The sequence below is a fragment of the Ambystoma mexicanum genome, chromosome 6q (assembly GCF_040938575.1).
Source record: "Ambystoma mexicanum isolate Mex_15411 chromosome 6q, UKY_AmexF1_1, whole genome shotgun sequence".
Taxonomy (NCBI): domain Eukaryota; kingdom Metazoa; phylum Chordata; class Amphibia; order Caudata; family Ambystomatidae; genus Ambystoma; species Ambystoma mexicanum.
Genome location: NC_090937.1, coordinates 183,824,126 through 183,842,683, shown reverse-complemented (window position 1 = coordinate 183,842,683; position 18,558 = coordinate 183,824,126). Strand labels below are relative to the sequence as shown.

The 18,558-nt window shown below is 53.0% G+C and overlaps 1 protein-coding gene across 2 annotated transcripts in view; it reads right to left on the bottom strand.

The window, feature by feature from the left end:
• DNAJA1 (DnaJ heat shock protein family (Hsp40) member A1) overlaps positions 1–18,558 on the bottom strand; it is a 344,000-nt gene that overhangs the window by 48,142 nt on the left and 277,300 nt on the right. For both annotated transcript variants that reach the window (XM_069630610.1, XM_069630611.1), the window contains exon 8: positions 3,460–3,560. In XM_069630610.1, coding sequence (XP_069486711.1) covers positions 3,460–3,560 — 101 coding nt within the window. The remainder of the gene's footprint in view (positions 1–3,459; positions 3,561–18,558) is intronic.

Genomic DNA, 18,558 nt, shown 5'->3' with positions numbered 1-18,558 from the left:
TGGCAATTCGGTCTTCTAAACCTGTGTGTATTTGAATCTTCTCTCTGCACAAGTGTTTTTGTTAGGGAGCTGTCCCAGGGATTGGAGGGTGTCTTATTCCTCCTTCGCACTTTAGTGTGGCCTCTACCGCTTTCCGAATAATGCGTTGGGCTCGATAGGCATGTTTAAAAGGGTAGCCTGGGTCTCAAATTTGAAACCGATTGACAAAGCCATGTATGTACGTTTGATGAGGGTTCCCTGACAATTTGCCGCTCATTGTCTGCTACGAGAATGTACCTTGCTACCCGTCACCCTTCAGCAATAGTGTGTAAGAGCTGTATCTTTAGGAGCTCTGGAACCAAGTCCATTTAATGTGCGACCTCGTCCCACTTGTGGCAGTTATAGCTGAATAATAGTGTAGTGTCTACTATTCTCACGCCGAGGAAATGACTTTCCTGCCCAGGGTGTAGATTCTTACACTTGCCAGGAGGGGCTTCGGCAGAGGCCAAGGGTGTTCCTGCTCTCTTTCGGTGGCGACTACTAGAGTGTCTGGCTTTAGCTGCCCCCTAATGAACTATGCGTCCAATTGGGATGGTCTGAAATTTCTCTATGCATGGGTTGACTACCCTTGTCAGATTAGAGGGTAAGTAGAGAAGGCTGAATAAGCCTCTGGATAGATTGATGCAGTGGGATGAACTGTGCTGCAGTCCTCTACCAAGTACTTATCGACTGCAGCCTTTAAGAGCAGGTCATTGTACTGCAGCTGGTTGTCCACCAGGGAAATCAGCCACTAGTTGCTTGGTATGGTCTGGGGATTGGATGATGTATACCTTGTCATAGTATTGATCCATGTCCCATTGGTCTTCTGGGTCTGTAAATGAGCCAGGGTCTTGTGAGCCTCGAGTGTCATAATAATGTTACCTAAGCCACGTCTTGATATGACGAGGTATTAAGTTGTGTAGCGTCCAGGCCGGCTTTTTTGGGGTTGGGCTGTTTGCTAGCTGCTTCGCCTTGAGCGGGGCCCTGAAGGTTGAGGAGTTGAGAGGGGTGTTCAAAGAAATGTACAAAAGTAGACATTCACCTCATGACGCTATCAAACTGTTCTGGGGTCCATCGGGAGAAGCTTGGCGTCGGGAAGAATACATGTAATATCAAGGGCTCCTTTAGATGAAAGTACAATGTCACCTTGGGCATGGAGGGGTGCGTCCATAGCACCACCCTCGTCTCATGGAATGTCAAGTAAGGTAGTTTACAAGAGAAGGCATGGTTCTCTCCCACTCGCCGTGCAGCGGAATGGCCACAAGAAATGCCGATTTCCACGACAATTTCAGTGTTGCCAAATGCACAGGCTCAAACGGCAGACCCATGAGCCTAGTAAGCACCACATTGAGCTCCGCCAGGGCCGGAGCCTTCAGCGGCTGGGAACAAGCAAAACAGTCCTTTGCCGAACGCCTTGACCAAACAATGTGACCGTAAGGATGATCGTTCCGGAGATCAGTTGCAGCGGGAGATAGCTGCAAGATGGACGCATGGACCAGTCCTGCCTTTGTCAACAACAAATACGGAATCACCTATACAGGGTTGATCTTCTGAGTACTGCACCAAACAGCGTACCTCTTCAACTTGTGCTCATAGCATTTGAGATTAGATGAAGCTCTGGCCTTGGCGAGCACCTCCTTACAATCCGCAATGGAGATCATAGACCCCAAACTCAGTGCTGCAGGAGCACAGGCCTTCAGGTTCAGCAATCTTAGGTCGTGGTTCTGAACCGCACCTCCTTCCCTGGCGAGAAGATCTGTGTCCGCCGGAAGCTTCACCGGCGGGGACGCGGACATGCCCAGAAGGTCTGGGTACCATATTGGTCTTGGCCACGCCGGTGCGACAAGGATCATACTGCACCGGGACCGTCCGAGTTGATTGACTAGTCGAAGAAGCAACGGAGGGAACGCACACAGAAACAGGCTGCCCCAGAGGAAGGAGAATGTGTCCCCCCCCATGCTCCCCAGCTGGGGAAACCTGCTGGCGAACATCCGGCACTTGCCGTTTGTCGCCACTAACTGATCCCATATGTGGAACAGGGGCATTGGCCTGCAGCCATTCGTTGAGGTGCTTGTGTCAGTCAGCGCGCATGCGCTGTACCACCTCCCGACAAGCCACGCAGTCGTCCTCCACATGCGTCTGGTCCAAATGCAGGCAGTAGAGGCACAGGGAATGTCCAGCATCCGAAAACATTCCGTAGGTTGCAGCCAGGGCAAACCTTGGAGGCGCAGAGTCCTTCTCCTCTGCCATATCCACGCAGTGTAGGCCTTGAAGCTTCTGAAATCCTCCAAGAAAGAAAATCCACCCTTGGGGGCACTGAAACCTGTGGAAGACGACATGCGCTGGGGGGGTGAGGGGGAGGACCGTGGCACCTGGGAACCGAGTATCTGAATGAAGACAGACAGTAGTATGTGCGTGTGGAATTACATGGCCTTAGCCAAACCCAGAGTGCTGGTGAATTCGGCCTAGCCCCGTCGACGCAGAAAAGGGTAGCGAGGTGTGGTGCTGGAGGGCAGAGTCAGAGCCGCGCATGCTCCCAGGGACACCACCCCCCCCCCCACACCTCAACTTAGAGAAGGTTTTTTTTCGGGTGAAAAAAGGTTCTGTCTCCCGTCCATAGGAAGGGATGCCAATGCAATATGGAGGAAAGGGGACAGAACGTAAGAGTAATTAATAGTCTTATGGGTTTATCTGCTTAGCTTCATAGACTTTGCATACTCCGACATCTAGTGGTTGGTGCAAAGTATTACCAAAGGGGCGTTGACAGGGTGTGTTTGTAACAATAGCATTGACTGAACATCACAAGAGGCCGACATATACCAAGAAGCCCTGCAACTTAGATGTGAACTGATCTTCCTGAATCCTACGTTTAGGGACTTGGACAATCCTAACAAATTGCAGAAGTGACTGCAGTATGGAGGTCCGTGCATGGGGGACGAGGAAGGGGAGCAGAGAGAAGGGATGCAGTATGTACTAGGAGCAATTTATACATTCAATGACAATGTTTATGCCTCTTGAACAATGAAAAAGAATCTACTCAAAATAAGAAGTTGTAAAAAAAAAAAAAAAAAAAATCCTTTTTCTGCGGATGATTTTAAAATTCCTCTGTACCCAGGGTTCAAAACCCTGAGCACACCAGCCGAACAAAGTCATTTCAAATTGCTCATAGGGCGGAAGTCTTTCCAACAATAATACAATGATTGAAAAAGTGAGAAACCAATCAGAATCAAATTAATCTTTACATCTGCCAAATAAAAAAAATACCTATGGAGAATGAACAATGTTCAACACAGGAGTTGAGTACTCTAGGCACAGATGACCCAGGAGTCCGGAGGACTGAGCAGGACACATGTACGATTTATTACAAGTAGCACATACTATCATTTAACAATGTACTTTTACTTTCAACAGATTGTTGCCCTTCAGGATTGAAAATCTCACCTTGAATTCAATGATCAGACGTCCCTTCTCATATGGTCTGCGATAGACAGGCATACCCTCACTTAAAACAGATTTAACATCACCATGTTTGACTATTTGACCTGCAAGATAAGTGACAGATTAAACATAACCCACAACATTTAAAAGTGATAAAACCACCATCTTCAATGAATTATGGTATGGTAAAATGTAAACATTTGACCATAGCGACTACTGCAGACCTAGCACAACATCACCCTTGCCTCCATATTGTAGGTTGTGTGCAAGTTCGGAGCATTGCTTCGCCCACCGGTTATGCTTGCCAGTAAAGGGAAGGGGGCAGGGGGAAGCATACAGAGCAAAGGGCACTAGGCCTATAGTAGGCACCGTTGTGAGTAGCTTATATACTCCAAATGCTACGCATTGCTCCATACGGATTGATTTATAAAAGCACACATTAACGGGCAGTTGAAAAAGTATTCATACTGCCCCGACTATGATCCCCAAATGAGTTGGCTTGTTACGGATACAGTTGGACCTGGCGTAGCCTACTTAACACCTGTGAGTTGCTAAAACTAAACGTAACATTTTTAAGCAATGTTTGCCTAAAACCTGCGTCATCCCTAGAGCAGTCTAAGGAACAAGTTACTTACCTGTAACTGTTGTTCTCCAGCATGGGTCTGGCATGGATTCACATGCTCATGAATATTCCCCGTCGTCAGGCTGGGAATCCTCGGTAAAGAAAAAACCAGTATCAGTTTCGTTTCTGATCTGTCTTTCGTAGTAATAACCAATCACTGGTCTCTGCGTCATACTGACCACAGCCAATGACTGCCCTCTACCTAAGCACCGCCTCTGGCAGCCATCTTCAGATTTGGAAGCACGTGAAGTGGCAGTATGACCAAGTGAAGAGCCGCAGAGGGGTAGGCGGGAGGGTTCGCATGTGAATCCATGCCAGACCCATGCTGGAGAACAACAGTTACAGGTAAGTAACTTGTTCCTTCTCCAGCATGGGGTCTGGCATGGATTCACATGCTCATGAATAAAGAATACATAGCAGTACACACATGCACAACCACGGGAGGTGGCAAAGGCTCAACATTAAGCATCACATCAACTCAACATTAAGCATCTTACCTCCTCACCAGGCTCACCTCAGGCGAACAGGTTGCGCAGCACTGCTTGGCCGACCCTGGACTCCTCATTGGAATCCCAGTCGACGCAGTAGAATTTCGTGAAGGTGTGCGTCGACCTCCACGTAGCAGCCCTGCATATGTCCAGCAGGGGCACACCAGATAGGAACGCCGTGGTAGCTGCGATCGCTCTGGTGGAATGGGCTCTCGGACGGCCAGGCAGCGGTCGGTTTGTCAACCGGTGACAGTACCTGATACAGCCGGAGAGCCATCTGGAGATGGAAGCCTTCGAGAGAGCCTTCCCCTGATTGACAGGTCCAAAGTTCACAAAGAGTTGTGACGTCTTCCGAAACCCCTTCGTGCGGTCCACGTAGAACTTCAGCACTCTAGCTACATCCAGCGAGTGCAAAGTCCTTTCAGCCGGCGACGAAGGCGACGGGAAGAACACAGGTAACACCAAGGGTTCGTTGAGATGGAAGTCCGACGGTACCTTGGGCATGAAGGAGGGGTGCGTCCTGAGCACTACCCTCGTGTCGTGGAAAGTCAAGTACGGAGCCTTGCAGGAAAGGGCCTGGATCTCTCCCACTCGTCGTGCGGAGGTGATGGCCACAAGAAAAGCTGTTTTCCACGATAGAAACTTCAACGGGGCCGAGTGCAGAGGCTCGAACGGAGGTCCCATGAGCTTGGTCAGCACCACGTTGAGCTCCCACGCCGGGGCCGGAGCCTTCACCGGCGGGAACGATCTGAACAGTCCCTTCATGAACTCTTTCACCAGACGATGAGACCACAAGGACGTCCGCCCCGTGGTTCTGGTGTATCGGGAGATCGCAGCAAGATGAATCTTGATGGACGCGTGTGCCAAACCAGCTTTGGCCAGCGTCAGCAGGTACGGCAGTACTTGGGGAGCCGTAATCCGTAGAGGGTTAATCTTCTGTGCGTGGCACCAGACAGAGAACCTCTTCCATTTGTGTCCGTAGCATTTAAGAGACGAGGACGCCCTGGCCTTTGCAAGAACCTCTCTGCAATCGGCCGGTATGTCGTATCCTCCAAACTCTAGCGCTGCAGGAGCCAGGCCTGCAAGTTCAGCGACTTCGGGTCGTGGTGGAGGATGGCGCCTCCTTCCCTGGAGAGTAGATCCGCGTCCGCCGGCAGCTTGATCGGCGGGGACGCTGACAAGTCCAGAAGGTCCGGGAACCTTATCTGCCTCGGCCACGCAGGTGCGACGAGTATCATCCTGCACCGTGACCTCTTGAGCTGGTTGACGAGCCGGATTAGCAGAGGCAAGGGAGGGAACGCGTAGAGGAACAGGCCCTCCCAGGGGAACGAGAAAGCATCGCCCATGCTCCTCGTCTGGGGAAACCTGCTGGCGAACCTCCGGCACTTGGTGTTCGTCGCCGTCGCGAACAGGTCGATCTGGGGTGTGCCCCACCGTCGGAAGAGGCGATCCACCAGATCCTGCCGTAGTTCCCACTCGTGGCACGAGCGCAGCTCCCTGCTGAGTGAGTTGGCGATGGTTTTTATCCCTGCCAGATGAAACGGCACCAGAAAAATCCCTTGGGCGACGGCCCAATGCCACAGGTCCTGCGCCTCCTTGGACAGCGCTGGGGACCTGGTTCCGCCCTGTTTCCTGATGTAAAACATGGTGGTGGTGTTGTCGGTGAAGATCCTCACCACCTTGCCCTTGAGGGACGGAAGGAAGGACCTGAGGGCCCAAAACACTGCACGGAGCTCCAGGACGTTGATATGCAGGGACTTCTCCGTCGGGAGCCAGAGTCCCCTCGCGTGCAGATTTTCGGTGTGCGCTCCCCACCCTTCCAGGGAGGCATCCGTGGTCACAGTCTCCTGGTGGGCTGGGGTCTGGAAGTCCATGCCCGCCGTCAGATGCGCGCGGGTGCCCCACCACCGTATCACTCGTCGGAAACTCTCGTCGAGCTTGATCCTTTCCTCGAAGCTGCCCGTCGTCTGGATCCAGCGCGCATCCAGGAATTCTTGCAACGGGCGCATCCGGAGCCTGCACATGGGAATGAGGTAGATGCAGGAAGACATCATCCAGAGGAGGGACTTGATGGATCTCACTTTGGCCGCGTCGGCCACCAACATCCGTTGCACCTTGCCCAAGATGGTCCTGGTCCTCTCCTCCGACGGGGAGGCCAGAAGGGACACTGTGTCGAGCCTCGCTCCCAGAAACAGTGCGACTTGCGCGGGCACCAGGTGGGATTTGGCGTAGTTCACGGAGAATCCCAGGTCCGTGAGGAGTTGGACGGTCCTTGCCGTGTGGACCACGGCGAGCTCCTTCGTCTTGGCGCGGATGAGCCAGTCGTCCAGGTAGGGGTAGACGTGAATCCCCTCGCGGCGCAGCTGCGCCGCCACCGGTGCGAGGCACTTGGTGAATACCCTGGGTGCCGACCGTAGTCCGAGGGAATGTGGAAGTAGGCATCCTCCAAATCCAACGACGATAGGAAGTCTCCTTCCTCCAGTTGACCCAGGACGTGCTGGAGGGTGACCATCCGGAACTTCTGCGCCTTGATGAACTTGTTCAGCCGTCGCAGGTCCAGGATGGGGCGCCATCCTCCCGTCTTCTTCTTCACGAGGAAGCATCGCGAGTAGACTCCGGAGCCCCGAAGCCTCTTTGGGACGAGTTCGATGGCGCCCTTTCTGAGCATCGCCTTCACCTCCAGGAGAAGTTGAGGGACGTGAAGTTCTTTCCTGGCCACGGGGGGGACGCGCGGGCACCTTCTTTGAAACTCGAGCGCGTGGCCCCGGGCCAGGGCGTCCAGCACCCAACGGTCGGTGGAGATGGACTCCCACACGCTGACGAAGCCCGCCAGCCGGCCTCCCACCGGGGTGCTTCGGTGGGGGCCCGACCCCACGGCCGGTTCAATCCTGCTTGGACGCGGCCTTGCCGCCTTGACCTCCTTGGCGACGACGGCAGGGTCCGCTAGACTTGCCTCGTCCTCTGTAGGCCTCTTGCGACGACGAGCGGGCCGCTTGACGGTAGGAAGCGAAACCGCCGCCGGAACCTTTGGAGGCGCCCTTGCCTCCGCCGCTCCGAAAGGGCGTCCGTCGTTGCTGCAGGACTCCAAGGGCCCGGGCCGTCTCAGTATCCGCCTTGATGGCCTGAAGGGAATCGTCCACTGTCTTCCCAAACAGGTTGTTCCCGTCGAAGGGCATGTCCAGGACTCTGGTCTGGACGTCCTGCCGAAAGTCCGTAGCTTTGAGCCATCCACGACGTCGAAGGCAAACGCCGTTGCCCAGCTGGCGGAACCCAGTGTCGGCGATGTCCGTCGCCACGGTGATGGCGTGGTCCGAAGCCACTTCACCTTCCTGGAGGATCTCAAGGGCCTCCGCCCTCTTGTCGTCCGGCAGAAAATCCAGCAGGGGAGCCATCTTGTACCAGAGCTCCCTGTCGTAGCGGGCCACGATAGCCAAGGCGTTGGCCGCTTTAATCGTCGTCGCTGCCGACGAGATGACTCTACGTCCCATAGCATCCAATTTCTTTCCCTCGCCGTCCGGCGGGGAAGTCGATGTGGAGGCCGCACCCCCCCCCCCGCTTTCTTCCTGGCTGCCGCGGAGACGACGGAGTCCGGGGTAGGCTGCGCCCGGAGGCATAGGGGGGCCGTGTCCGGGACCCGGTACTTTTTCTCGTACCGGTCTTTTAGCTGGCGTAGTGGAAGGGTTCTTGAGGAGGGAAAGGCCCTCATCCCAAATGTCGTCCAACAGAGGCACTGCGAGGACCGTCTTCCTCTTGGCCTCGCGCCGCTGATAAAGGAAGCCTTCCTTTTTCTTCTCCTCAGGGCAGAGTTGGAAAAGCTCGGAAGCCCTGGAGATCATGGAGTGGAAAGATCCGATCTCGTCGGGCGGAGAAGCCCTGGTGGGGGGCGACGACGGAAAATCCTCGTCGTATGCCTCGTCGTCCGTACCCGTCGCTGCCGTGTCAGTCCCTGTATCATCCCCTCGGGTGGACGGGGAGGAGGGCTGGACGGGGCGCGACGGTTGAAAAGGAGGTGGAGGATGGATCCTTCTTTTCTTGGTAGGGGGAACACCAGAAGGTCCCGGTTCTGGATCCCCCGACGGGAGAGGTTCCTCCGTCGGTAACGGTAGCCTCGTCCTTATCTCGGTGCATAAGGACTGTATGGCCAACAAAATGGCCGCCGAGTTGTCTCGCGGCGTTGGCAGAGGGGAATCCGACGGGCGAGCAGGGGCCCCGTCGGTATCCTCGACGATGTCGTCGTCGTCACCCGCGTCGGGGTCCATTCCGACGGGCTGGCCTTGTTCCACGCCTAGGCCGTGGCTTAAGACCTCGATCAGCTCCTCTTCTGAGGTAGAGGCCGACTCTACGACGACGCCCTGCCCCCCCTTCTTCCCCACGGAGGGTTTCACGGGGGTCCTATCGATGGGCACAAAAGAAGACTCCCTCCGAGGAGGCAGGGAGATTCTGGGCCCTGAGGTCGCCACCACTGGCGCAGCCTCCACAGGCTGAGCCAGGGCCGCCGCAACCGTTTCGATAGAGGGCTTGGTCGGATGGATCAAGGCCTTCACCACCTTAGGTGCGCTCACCGCCTTATCCTTGAGGGAGGGGGCACTGCCACGCTCCTCCTCTGCCTTAGAGCTCGACCGGGGCCTCTCCAGGAGCTTCGCCGGGTGCTCGGCCTTCCTCTTACCCGACCCAGAGCGTTGGCTCGTGGTTGATGGTGCCGGGGAGGGTGCGCCCTGCCTGGCGCCCGTAGAGCCCGACCGTTCGGCGCTCCCGGTGCCAGCGGACTCGCGGTGCTTGGCCTTAAGTTGGGCCCCCGTCGCCGGGGCGCCCTCAAAGGTCTTAGAAGACCGCTCGGATTTCTTCTTCTCGCCAGACGGGCTCTTACCCTCCAGCCAGTTGGCGAGACGTTGATGACGGTCCTTCATGGTCCGTTCCGACATGTTGCCGCAAAACGCACAGTCCTTCTCCACGTGCGTTTTGTCCTCATGAAGGCAGTAAAGGCAGAAAGAGTGTTCGTCTTCCTTAAAGACGTTCTGCAGCTGGCATCCAGGGCAGACCCTGAACAGCTTTCCGGGCGTCGAGCTTCCCTTCTCCTGGGCCATCTCCGAGACCGGGCCTGAGAAGCTTCCGGAGTCCTCCGAAGTGTAGCTCGACGAAATCTTCACCCTTGAGGGGCACAGACGAATCCGACACGGGTCCCCGTTGATCGGATGTAGGATCGGTGGAGCTTGAGGCTCTTTTTGACCGAAAGAATTGAAGTTTTTTGTGAAAAAGCACGAAAAATAGCACTAACGCTCGAGAGCAATAGCACGAGGATCCCAACACATGAACGTGCGGTAAAAATCTGAAGATGGCTGCCAGAGGCGGTGCTTAGGTAGAGGGCAGTCATTGGCTGTGGTCAGTATGACGCAGAGACCAGTGATTGGTTATTACTACGAAAGACAGATCAGAAACGAAACTGATACTGGTTTTTTCTTTACCGAGGATTCCCAGCCTGACGACGGGGAATATTCATGAGCATGTGAATCCATGCCAGACCCCATGCTGGAGAAGGTATAATCTCTACAGAATGAAAAAAAAAAAAAAAAAAAATAATCGGGTTGCTGCTTTGCAAAGGTCAATCTTAACATTTTGATAATCATGCGAGGTGACCTGTGCCCCAAACATATGAGCACATATGCCCTTTGGAAGCAGTCTTGTTCTGGGAATTATAGGCCTACAGAAAGTCTGGCATTAGTTATCTGCCAATTGAACCCTTGGATACCATTTTCCTGCATTAGGACAGGTCACCATATGGGACAGTCTTTCAGTTGTACTGATATTACTTAGTCTCTACAATTAAAAGGAGAGTTCCCTATGGACATTACAAGTCCCCCTTTGCCTCAGATTGAAGTTCCATGAAAGTGGGAAGACCTTTCCTGATTAACATGAAAGACAATGCATTACTTACCGTAAAACAATTTCTGATGGTTGTATCTGCTTAGAACTCTATCCCAGTTTCTTGAGGTACCCTGGAGCGGTCAGGGGGGAGAAAAGGGAGGGCCTTCTGTTAGAAAACGCTTCAACCTATCCCATAACATCGAAGAGAGGTTTCCCCTTGCCTTCTGAAAAGCCTTCTGGTAGGCTAGGAGTCGCTCGACGGAGCGGGCGGTTCCTGCCTTCCTTCTGACCTTTTCAGCGTTTCCCCAGGCCTTAATGAGCAGTAACCGACGTCTTTCGATGTCAGTCTCTCGGTGGAAATAATCCTCGCCAGGCTCTCGACAACTAAACTCGGTCGAGGGTACCTCCGGCGTCGACGTTCCAGGCGTTGCTTGCTCTACGCTGACGGGCGCTCTGCCGGTGCAAGTCTGGCAGTTTAGTGATAGCGCCCCTATCTGGGGGTAGCCCAGTCGCTAGTCGCATTTGCGAGGGGGGCTTCAGACTCTTACGGTCTGAGGCCGCCGACAGTAGGACCTGCATCTCCGTTGGCGCTAATGCGCTTAGTCTTCGACAAGGAAGAGCCGTGGATTGTATGTTTATGGGAGTGTTTTCTGTGTGCGTCCTTGTCGCCGGGGTGTTCATCCCCATAAGCAGGGCATGAACCAAGCTTGTCGGGCCGAGGACGGAAGATGAGCGTGAACGCTCCTTGGAGAGGTCTATGACTTCCGAAACAGACGTCGGGTTGTCACATTCGTCACTTTCGGCGGCGGGTGATGAATCAGACCTAGACATGGCATAGGCTGCCCACCTCTACCCTACGGTCTTTCAAAGTCTTCGGCTTAAGGAGCCGACAGGCCGCACAGCCGTCTTTGTGGTCGAGGGGCAAGCAACGGTTACGCAGTTTATGCTAGTCTTTCCAGGTAAATTTGCCTTTGCAACGCGGGCAAAACCTAAAGGATGTCCTCTCCATAGCTGAGGAACAGATTGCATGCGACAACAACCCCGAAGGAAAGGGAAGGGAAAGGGAAAGTCATTCTCAAAGAGAAACAAAATGTCCCACGACCCCACTCTCCCTACTGTATTTGGCCGTCGAGGCCAGGCCACGTGTTCGGTAAACGCCGAACAACCTCCTCCGTCGAAGGCACCGCCGTCGGAGATCTTGATCGGCGGTGAACAGCTTTGCAGCCACGACGCCAAAAGAGGGATGTAAGTAATAATAAGTTAAGGGCGACCAAAGGTCGAATTAAGTTTTTTGCAATGTCTCGAGGAGCTCCGCGCGTATAGGCGACCAATATGTGGGCAGGAAAAAAAACAATCTGAAGGACCTCGACGCGTGAGGGATTGTGGGTACACTGCACGTCACTATAGGGATAGTGTTACAGACACGCCTTGTCGACGTCCCCTTTTCGACTACGAAAAACAAAATGCAATACTCCGCAGTGACCACTGGATGTCGGACTATGCACAGCATGTGATTCTAAGCAGATTAGCAAACATCAGAAATGAGACTACCATCTCCATGGAAGACTGTACTATGGGGTGGTCCCCTGTTTATAAAGGTCCTGCAACTAGCTTAATGCTGGAATACTCAGTTGACAGACAGGGAATCCTCCAATTTAAAAATATGGAACAAGTTACTTACCTGTAACTGTTATTCTCCAGCATGGGTCTGGCATGGATTCACTTGCTCATGAATATTCTCTGTTGTCAGGTTGGGGAAACTCAGTAAAGAAAAAAAATCAGTTTCACTTCTAAACTGTCTTTCTCCTAACAACCAATCAGTGGTCTATGGTTCATACTGCCCCCCCAGCCAATGACTGCCCTCTAACAAAGCCCCTCTGGCAGCCATCTTCAGATGGTACGACGTCCTTTCATCGCGGGATGTTTTCTCGCTGGGTTTTTTGCTGAAAAAACGTATTGCATTTTTTTGGGGGGGTTAGAAAAATATAGAAATTGGGTGTTTGGGAATATTTAACAAATTAAAGGGGGGTGGGGAAGCCCCCACAAAAATAAAAATTAGATTGTTTCTTCGTAAAAAAATCTGCAGTAAAAAACCAGGAAAAAAACATCCCGCGATGAAAGGACATGGAACCCTTCAGATTTGGTAGCATGTAAAGTGGCAGTAGGACCAAGAGAAAAGCCGCAGAGGGGTAGGCGGTAGGGTTCGCATGTGAATTCATACCAGACCCACGCTGGAGAATAGTTACAGGTAAGTAACTTGTTCCTTCTCCAGCATGGAGTCTGACCTGGATTCACATACTCAAAGAATACATAGCAGTACACATGCAACCACGGGAGGTGGCAAGGCTCAACATTAAGCATCCAACCTCCTCACCAAGCTCACCTTCAAGCAAACAGGTTGTGCAGCACTGCTTGGCGGACTCTGGACTCGTCCCTGGAATCCATCAACGCAGTAGAACTTCATTAAGGTGTGCATCGACCTCCACGTAGCAGCCCTGCAGATGTCAAGCAGGGGCACACCAGACAAGAATGCCATATTTGCAGCCATCGCTCTGGTCAAATGAGCTCTCAAACGGCCAGGCAATGGCCTGTTTACCAACCTGTAACAATGGGCAATGCAGCCGGAGAGCCACCTGAAAATGGAAGCCTTGGAGAGGCCTTTTCAAGATTCACAGGGCCAAAGTTCACAAAAAGTTGCGATGTCTTCCGGAATCTTTGTGCGGTCCACATAGAACTTCAGCACTCTAGCCACATCCAGCGAGTGCAAAGTCCCGAGGTAACACCAAGGCCTTCTTTAGATGAGTCTGACGGCACCTTGGGCAAGAAGGGAATAGTTTACCTGTAACTCCATTTCTCCAGCATTGGTATCTTTCATGGATTCACATGCTTAGAATATTCCCAGTCGACAGACTGGGAACCCTCGGTAAGCTTATAAAGCAGTTTCCCATAGGAAAACGTTCGACACTTTCGTGTCCTATCTATGTCGTTTTGGGCCGCGCACGCATGCCCCACTAGGACGTAGCGGTATAATTGCTCCGCCCCTGCGGTTCCCTTCAGATTGACCCCTCCAAAGCAGAATGGGGTGAAACCAAGAACTACAAGACTATTGCATTTAGGGGAGGCCGGCGGGTGCATGTGAATCCATGAAAAATACCAATGCTGGAGAAATGGAGTTACAGGTAAGAAGCTATTCCCTTCTCCAGCATTGGATCTTTCATGGATTCACATGCTTAGAATAGAATGCACAGCAGTGATCCTGAAAAAAGGAGGTGTGAATGCAATCCAGCACCCACCCAATCCTGCGTATAGCGAACCACGCTTACATAAGATTCGAATTTAAAGTGTGTCATAGTAACTGCACAGAACAATATCCATATAACAGTATTGTATATATCCATACACATGCCCAAATCAGCATAGACCCTTCTTGAAAAAGGGCTTACCTTATTTAAATAGATGTCGCAAGACTGCTCTTCCCATTTGTATTTCGTCCGCATGCTGTCATTCGATGCAGTAGTGGCGGGTAAATGTGTGAGGCACTGACCATGCTGCCGCCTGGCAAATGTCTGTCACTGGTACCCCTGCCCACAACGCTGTCGCCGCCCTGGTTGAATGAGCTCTCGGACGTCCTTGTAGCGGTTTCCCCGCTTTTGAATGCCAGAAGGCAATCGTCGACGAGACCCATCAGGCCAGTCCCTGTTTTGAAATTGCCTTCCCTTTTGCCGAAGGGCCATATGCAACGAAGAGTTGCTGCGTAGATCGAAGTTGAGTTTGATGAAGGTAAAATTTTAGAGCTCTTGACATCCAAGGTATGTAGGACCTTTTCAACAGCCGATGAGGGGGTTGCGAAGAAGGTGGGCAGGACAATGGATGAGTGCTTATGATAAGTTGTAGGAACTTTTGGGATGAAATGAGGAGTTGACAGAATCACTTTGTCCTTGAAAAATCTTAGGTACGGAGGGTCTATGACCAACGCTTGCAACTCCGAGATGCGGCGAGCTGATGTTATAGCTATTAGAAAAGCCACTTTCCATGACAAGAACTTCATAGACTGTGGCCATTGGCTCAAAGGGTGGTTTCATTAACCCTGCTAGCACTATATTCAGGCTCCAAGTTGGTGGAAAACATTTAACCTGAGGGAATGTCCGGAACAAACCTCTCATGAAGTGTTTCACTAACCTGTCGCTAAACAAGGGAGAGGACTTACATTTTCTTGTGAACCTAGAGATGGCCGCCAGGTGAACCTTTAGTGATGAAAAGGACACTCCGCTTTTTGCTAGGTGTAGCAGATATGGAAGAAGCTGTTCCAGAGTAACCCTCTGAGGTTGCACTCCAGTCTGTCCTTGACACCACGCACAGAATCTTCTCCACTTACAACTCTAGGACTTGTTGGTGGAAGTGGCTTGCGCAGCTTGTAAGATCCTCCGACAGTCCGAGGAAATGTTCAAAGCACCAAATTCTGAAAAGTCAGGAGCCAAGCTGTGAGATTGAGACTGTCTGGATTGTGATGCCACACTGTTCCCTCGTCCCGGGACAGGAGGTTGGGAACGTTATCGGATGATCCGCTGACCGGTGAAGCAGGTCGGAAAACCACAGCTGCCTCGGCCAACACAGTGCCACCAGGATGACTCGGCACCTGTACCTGCGTATCCACTGCAGAGTCCTCCGTACCAGAGGAAACGCATAGAGGAATTCGTCAGTCCACGGGAAGGAGAACGCTTCCCCCAGCGAACCTTCCTGTGGCCACCTGCTGGCATACATCTCGCACTTCTTGTTCCTCTTCATGGCGAAGAGATCCAGCAGAGGCCGCCCCCATTTCTTGAAGACCTTCGACAATTGACCTGTGTCCATTTCCCACTCGTGAATCTGGTCCATATTTCTGCTGAGCGAGTCCGCCTGTTCGTTCCTTACTCCTGGAAAGTGATGAGCTACGATGGATATATCGTGTTTCAGAGCCCAGTGCCACACCTTCTGAGCCTCGATGGAAAGGGTTCTGGATCGTGTGCCGCCTTGCTTCCTCAAGTAAAACATTGCTGTGGTGTTGTCCGTCAAAACTCTCACTGTGGACCCTCTGATGCTAGGCAGGAACACCCTCAGGGCCCAGCGCACTGCTCTCAGTTCCAGAACGTTGATGTGCAGGAGAGATTCCCTCTGAGACCAACGGCCTTGTGTTGGCAGAGTGCCCATGTGTGCCCCCCAGCCAGTTAGGGATGCGTCTGTCACTATGGTTAACCGAAACTCTGGCTCCTGTAGGGGTACTCCTTTGGATAGATTCTGGACACTTTTCCACCACTGAACAGCTAGTAGGAGCTCGTCGACGGTCAGTTTGTCTGACCAGAGGCCTTGAGCCTGCGTCCATCGGTCCGCCAGAAACTGTTGCACTGGCCTCATGAACAGGCGGCAGTTGGCCACCAGAGGAATGTAGGACAATATAGCGCCCAGGATCGACGTATATTTTCTCACTGACAGTCTGGTATTGATTTTCAACTGAGTTTGGTGATCCTGTCGAGGGATGGCTTCACTAACCCTGACTGGGTCTCGAACTGTGTGCCCAGGAACACCAAGCTTGACTGTGTTAACGAGGATTCCTCGCGGTTTATCGCAAACCCCAGCCGTTGTAAGAGGTTCATGGTGGCCTGCAGACTTCTGTGCGTCGACATAGGGGAGGACCCCCTCACCAACCAGTCGTAGATACGGGTATACATGATGGCCTTGCCTTCGCAGCCAGGCTGCCACCGGGGCCAAACATTTTGTGAACGTTCTGGGAGGAGATTTCAGTCCAAAGGGAAGTACTGTGAACTGGTAGTGAGTCCGCCCTACCGCACGTCCTGCAGGTCCAGAGATGCCAGAAGATCTCCTTGAACTGACCGGATCACTTCTTGGAGTGTGAACATCTTGAACTTTATGCTTTCCAACGATTTGTTTAGCTCGCGCAGGTCTAGGATGGGACGCCACTTTCCGTTTGGCTTTTTCACCACAAAGTATCAGGAATAAAGCCCTTGACCCCTTTGTGACGACGGAACAAATTCTATAGCACCTTTTTGTAGCATAAGTGCTACTTCCTGCTGCAACACGCTCAGATGGGATTGAGCTACAAACGCTGGTGGAATGTGCGGAGGGTTGCTTTTGAATTGCAGAGAATGTCCGTATCTTACAGTGTCCAACACCCATTGATCCGTTATTTGCTCCCATTCGTTGATGTAACATGATACTCTGCCCCCCAGAACGTTCCGATGCCCATCATTGCTGGTCCTTGGTCTGCTCATCCCTCGTCGACGACGACTAACCTGCTCTCTTCTTGGGGGCCTGGTAGTCCCGGCAACGTTTAGCCGCTTGCTAAGCCCGTCTGTATCCCTGGGAGGGGTATACTGGCCTACTGAAGGATCTGTCCCTCGATGCCGAGAATCTGGAATTTCCCGATGCTCCCCTAAAGGGACGAAAAGACCGGAAACTCCGACCACTCTGGCGGGCCCCCAAGAGTCCTCTTTCATGCCCTTCAGGGCTTCGTCCACTTTCTCGCCGAAAAGGAGGTCTCCTTCAAAAGGCATATCCAGTACCTTGTACTGCATCTCTGGTTGGAAGTTGGTGCATTTTAGCCATGCCTGCCGTCGGAGAACCACACCGTTATTCACCTGCTTAAACACCGACTCCACGCGGTCCACTGCAATATTTATGGCATGATTGGAAGCCTCTTCACCTTCCCCGACCAGCAACATAGCCGCTTTGCGATGTTCATCCAGAAGGTGTTCCAGTATAGGAGCCAGCCGGTGCCAAATCTCCCTGTTGTATCTGGCAACTATGGCTAGAGAATTGGCCGCTTTCACTGTGGTAGCACCTACCGACAGCAATTTTTTGCCGAAAGCATCCTGTCCGGCATCACTTTCCGGGGGGGGGGGGGGGGGGGGGGGGGGGGGGTCGTGCACGTGTGCTGGGTCCTCTCCTTCCTCGCCGATACCACCGAGTCAGGAGTTGGTTGGGAGGAAAGGCACTTGGGAGTAGAGTCCGGGGCTTTACATTTTTTCTCTAGACGACCCTTTAATCGCTGGTTCCGAGAAAGGGTGGCGCATGGTCTGCAATCCTTCCTTCCACACATGAACCAGGATGGGTACTGAAAACACTGACCTTCCTCCCCTCCCCCCTCACCCCCCATGTGGGCGAAAAGAAAAGTCCTTTTTCTCTTCTTCCTGGGCCAGCCCGAATTCTATACAAGCCCTGGCCATCATGGTGTGAAATGACCCAATATCGTCTGGGGGAGACGGCTGAGCCGGGCTTCTCGGGGTTTCCAATTCTGCTTCGGACTCCCAGGTTGGACCCCTGGAGGGGGAAGGGAGACAACTGACGAGGCTCTGCTGTCTGAATCCATCAGCTCCCCTTCCTTGTGGCGTGGGGCCGAGAGGTTTGCATCCGGCGGCACTGCCGCGGGGGTTGACGGCGGTGGTTGACAAGACGGGCCCGGGTCGTCTATGACCGACCTAGCCGGAGTTGTTAGAGGTAGTCTGTCATCCAGTGTCTTCAGCAACGTTTGCAATGTGGACAAGACTTCCAATGACAAAAGTGACTAGATTGAACAGAGGGGTAGAACCCGGAATGCTCCCGGAGAGAGGCCTGGTAACCCCTAGGTCTGCAGGGCCAGCTATTCTCACATCCTCGTCTCCCGAGGACACCGACAAGGCCTTTTGCTGCAGGAGTGTCTCCGGCAAAATTGTGTCGTATACCTCTGGATGCCAGGCCTCTTGCGGGATCTCTGCCGATGAAGCGATAGTCGGCTCCGTCATCGACGTCGCCTGCGGTCCAGGAACGGTTGAGGCCAACAGCGTCAGCGGCAGAGTAGTCGACGACTGCCCTACCATAGACTATGGTGGTGGTGGTCGTGCAGGCCTAGGAGGCGTTCCTGCCTTTTCCGAACTCGACCTGCATTTTTCTGCATCTCGACCTGAGGCCGATCTAGGACGATCGCCCGAGGAGGATTTAGATTTTTCTTTTCTGTCTTTGCTCGTTGAAGAGGATGACGAGGCCTTCTACGATGAAGAGTCCTTGGAATGGCCTTCCGATGATTCTCTCCGCCGGTCGCGATTTCTTCACTGGGGGTTCTGACAACGTTGAGCGGCGCCCCTGAAGATTTTGACACCG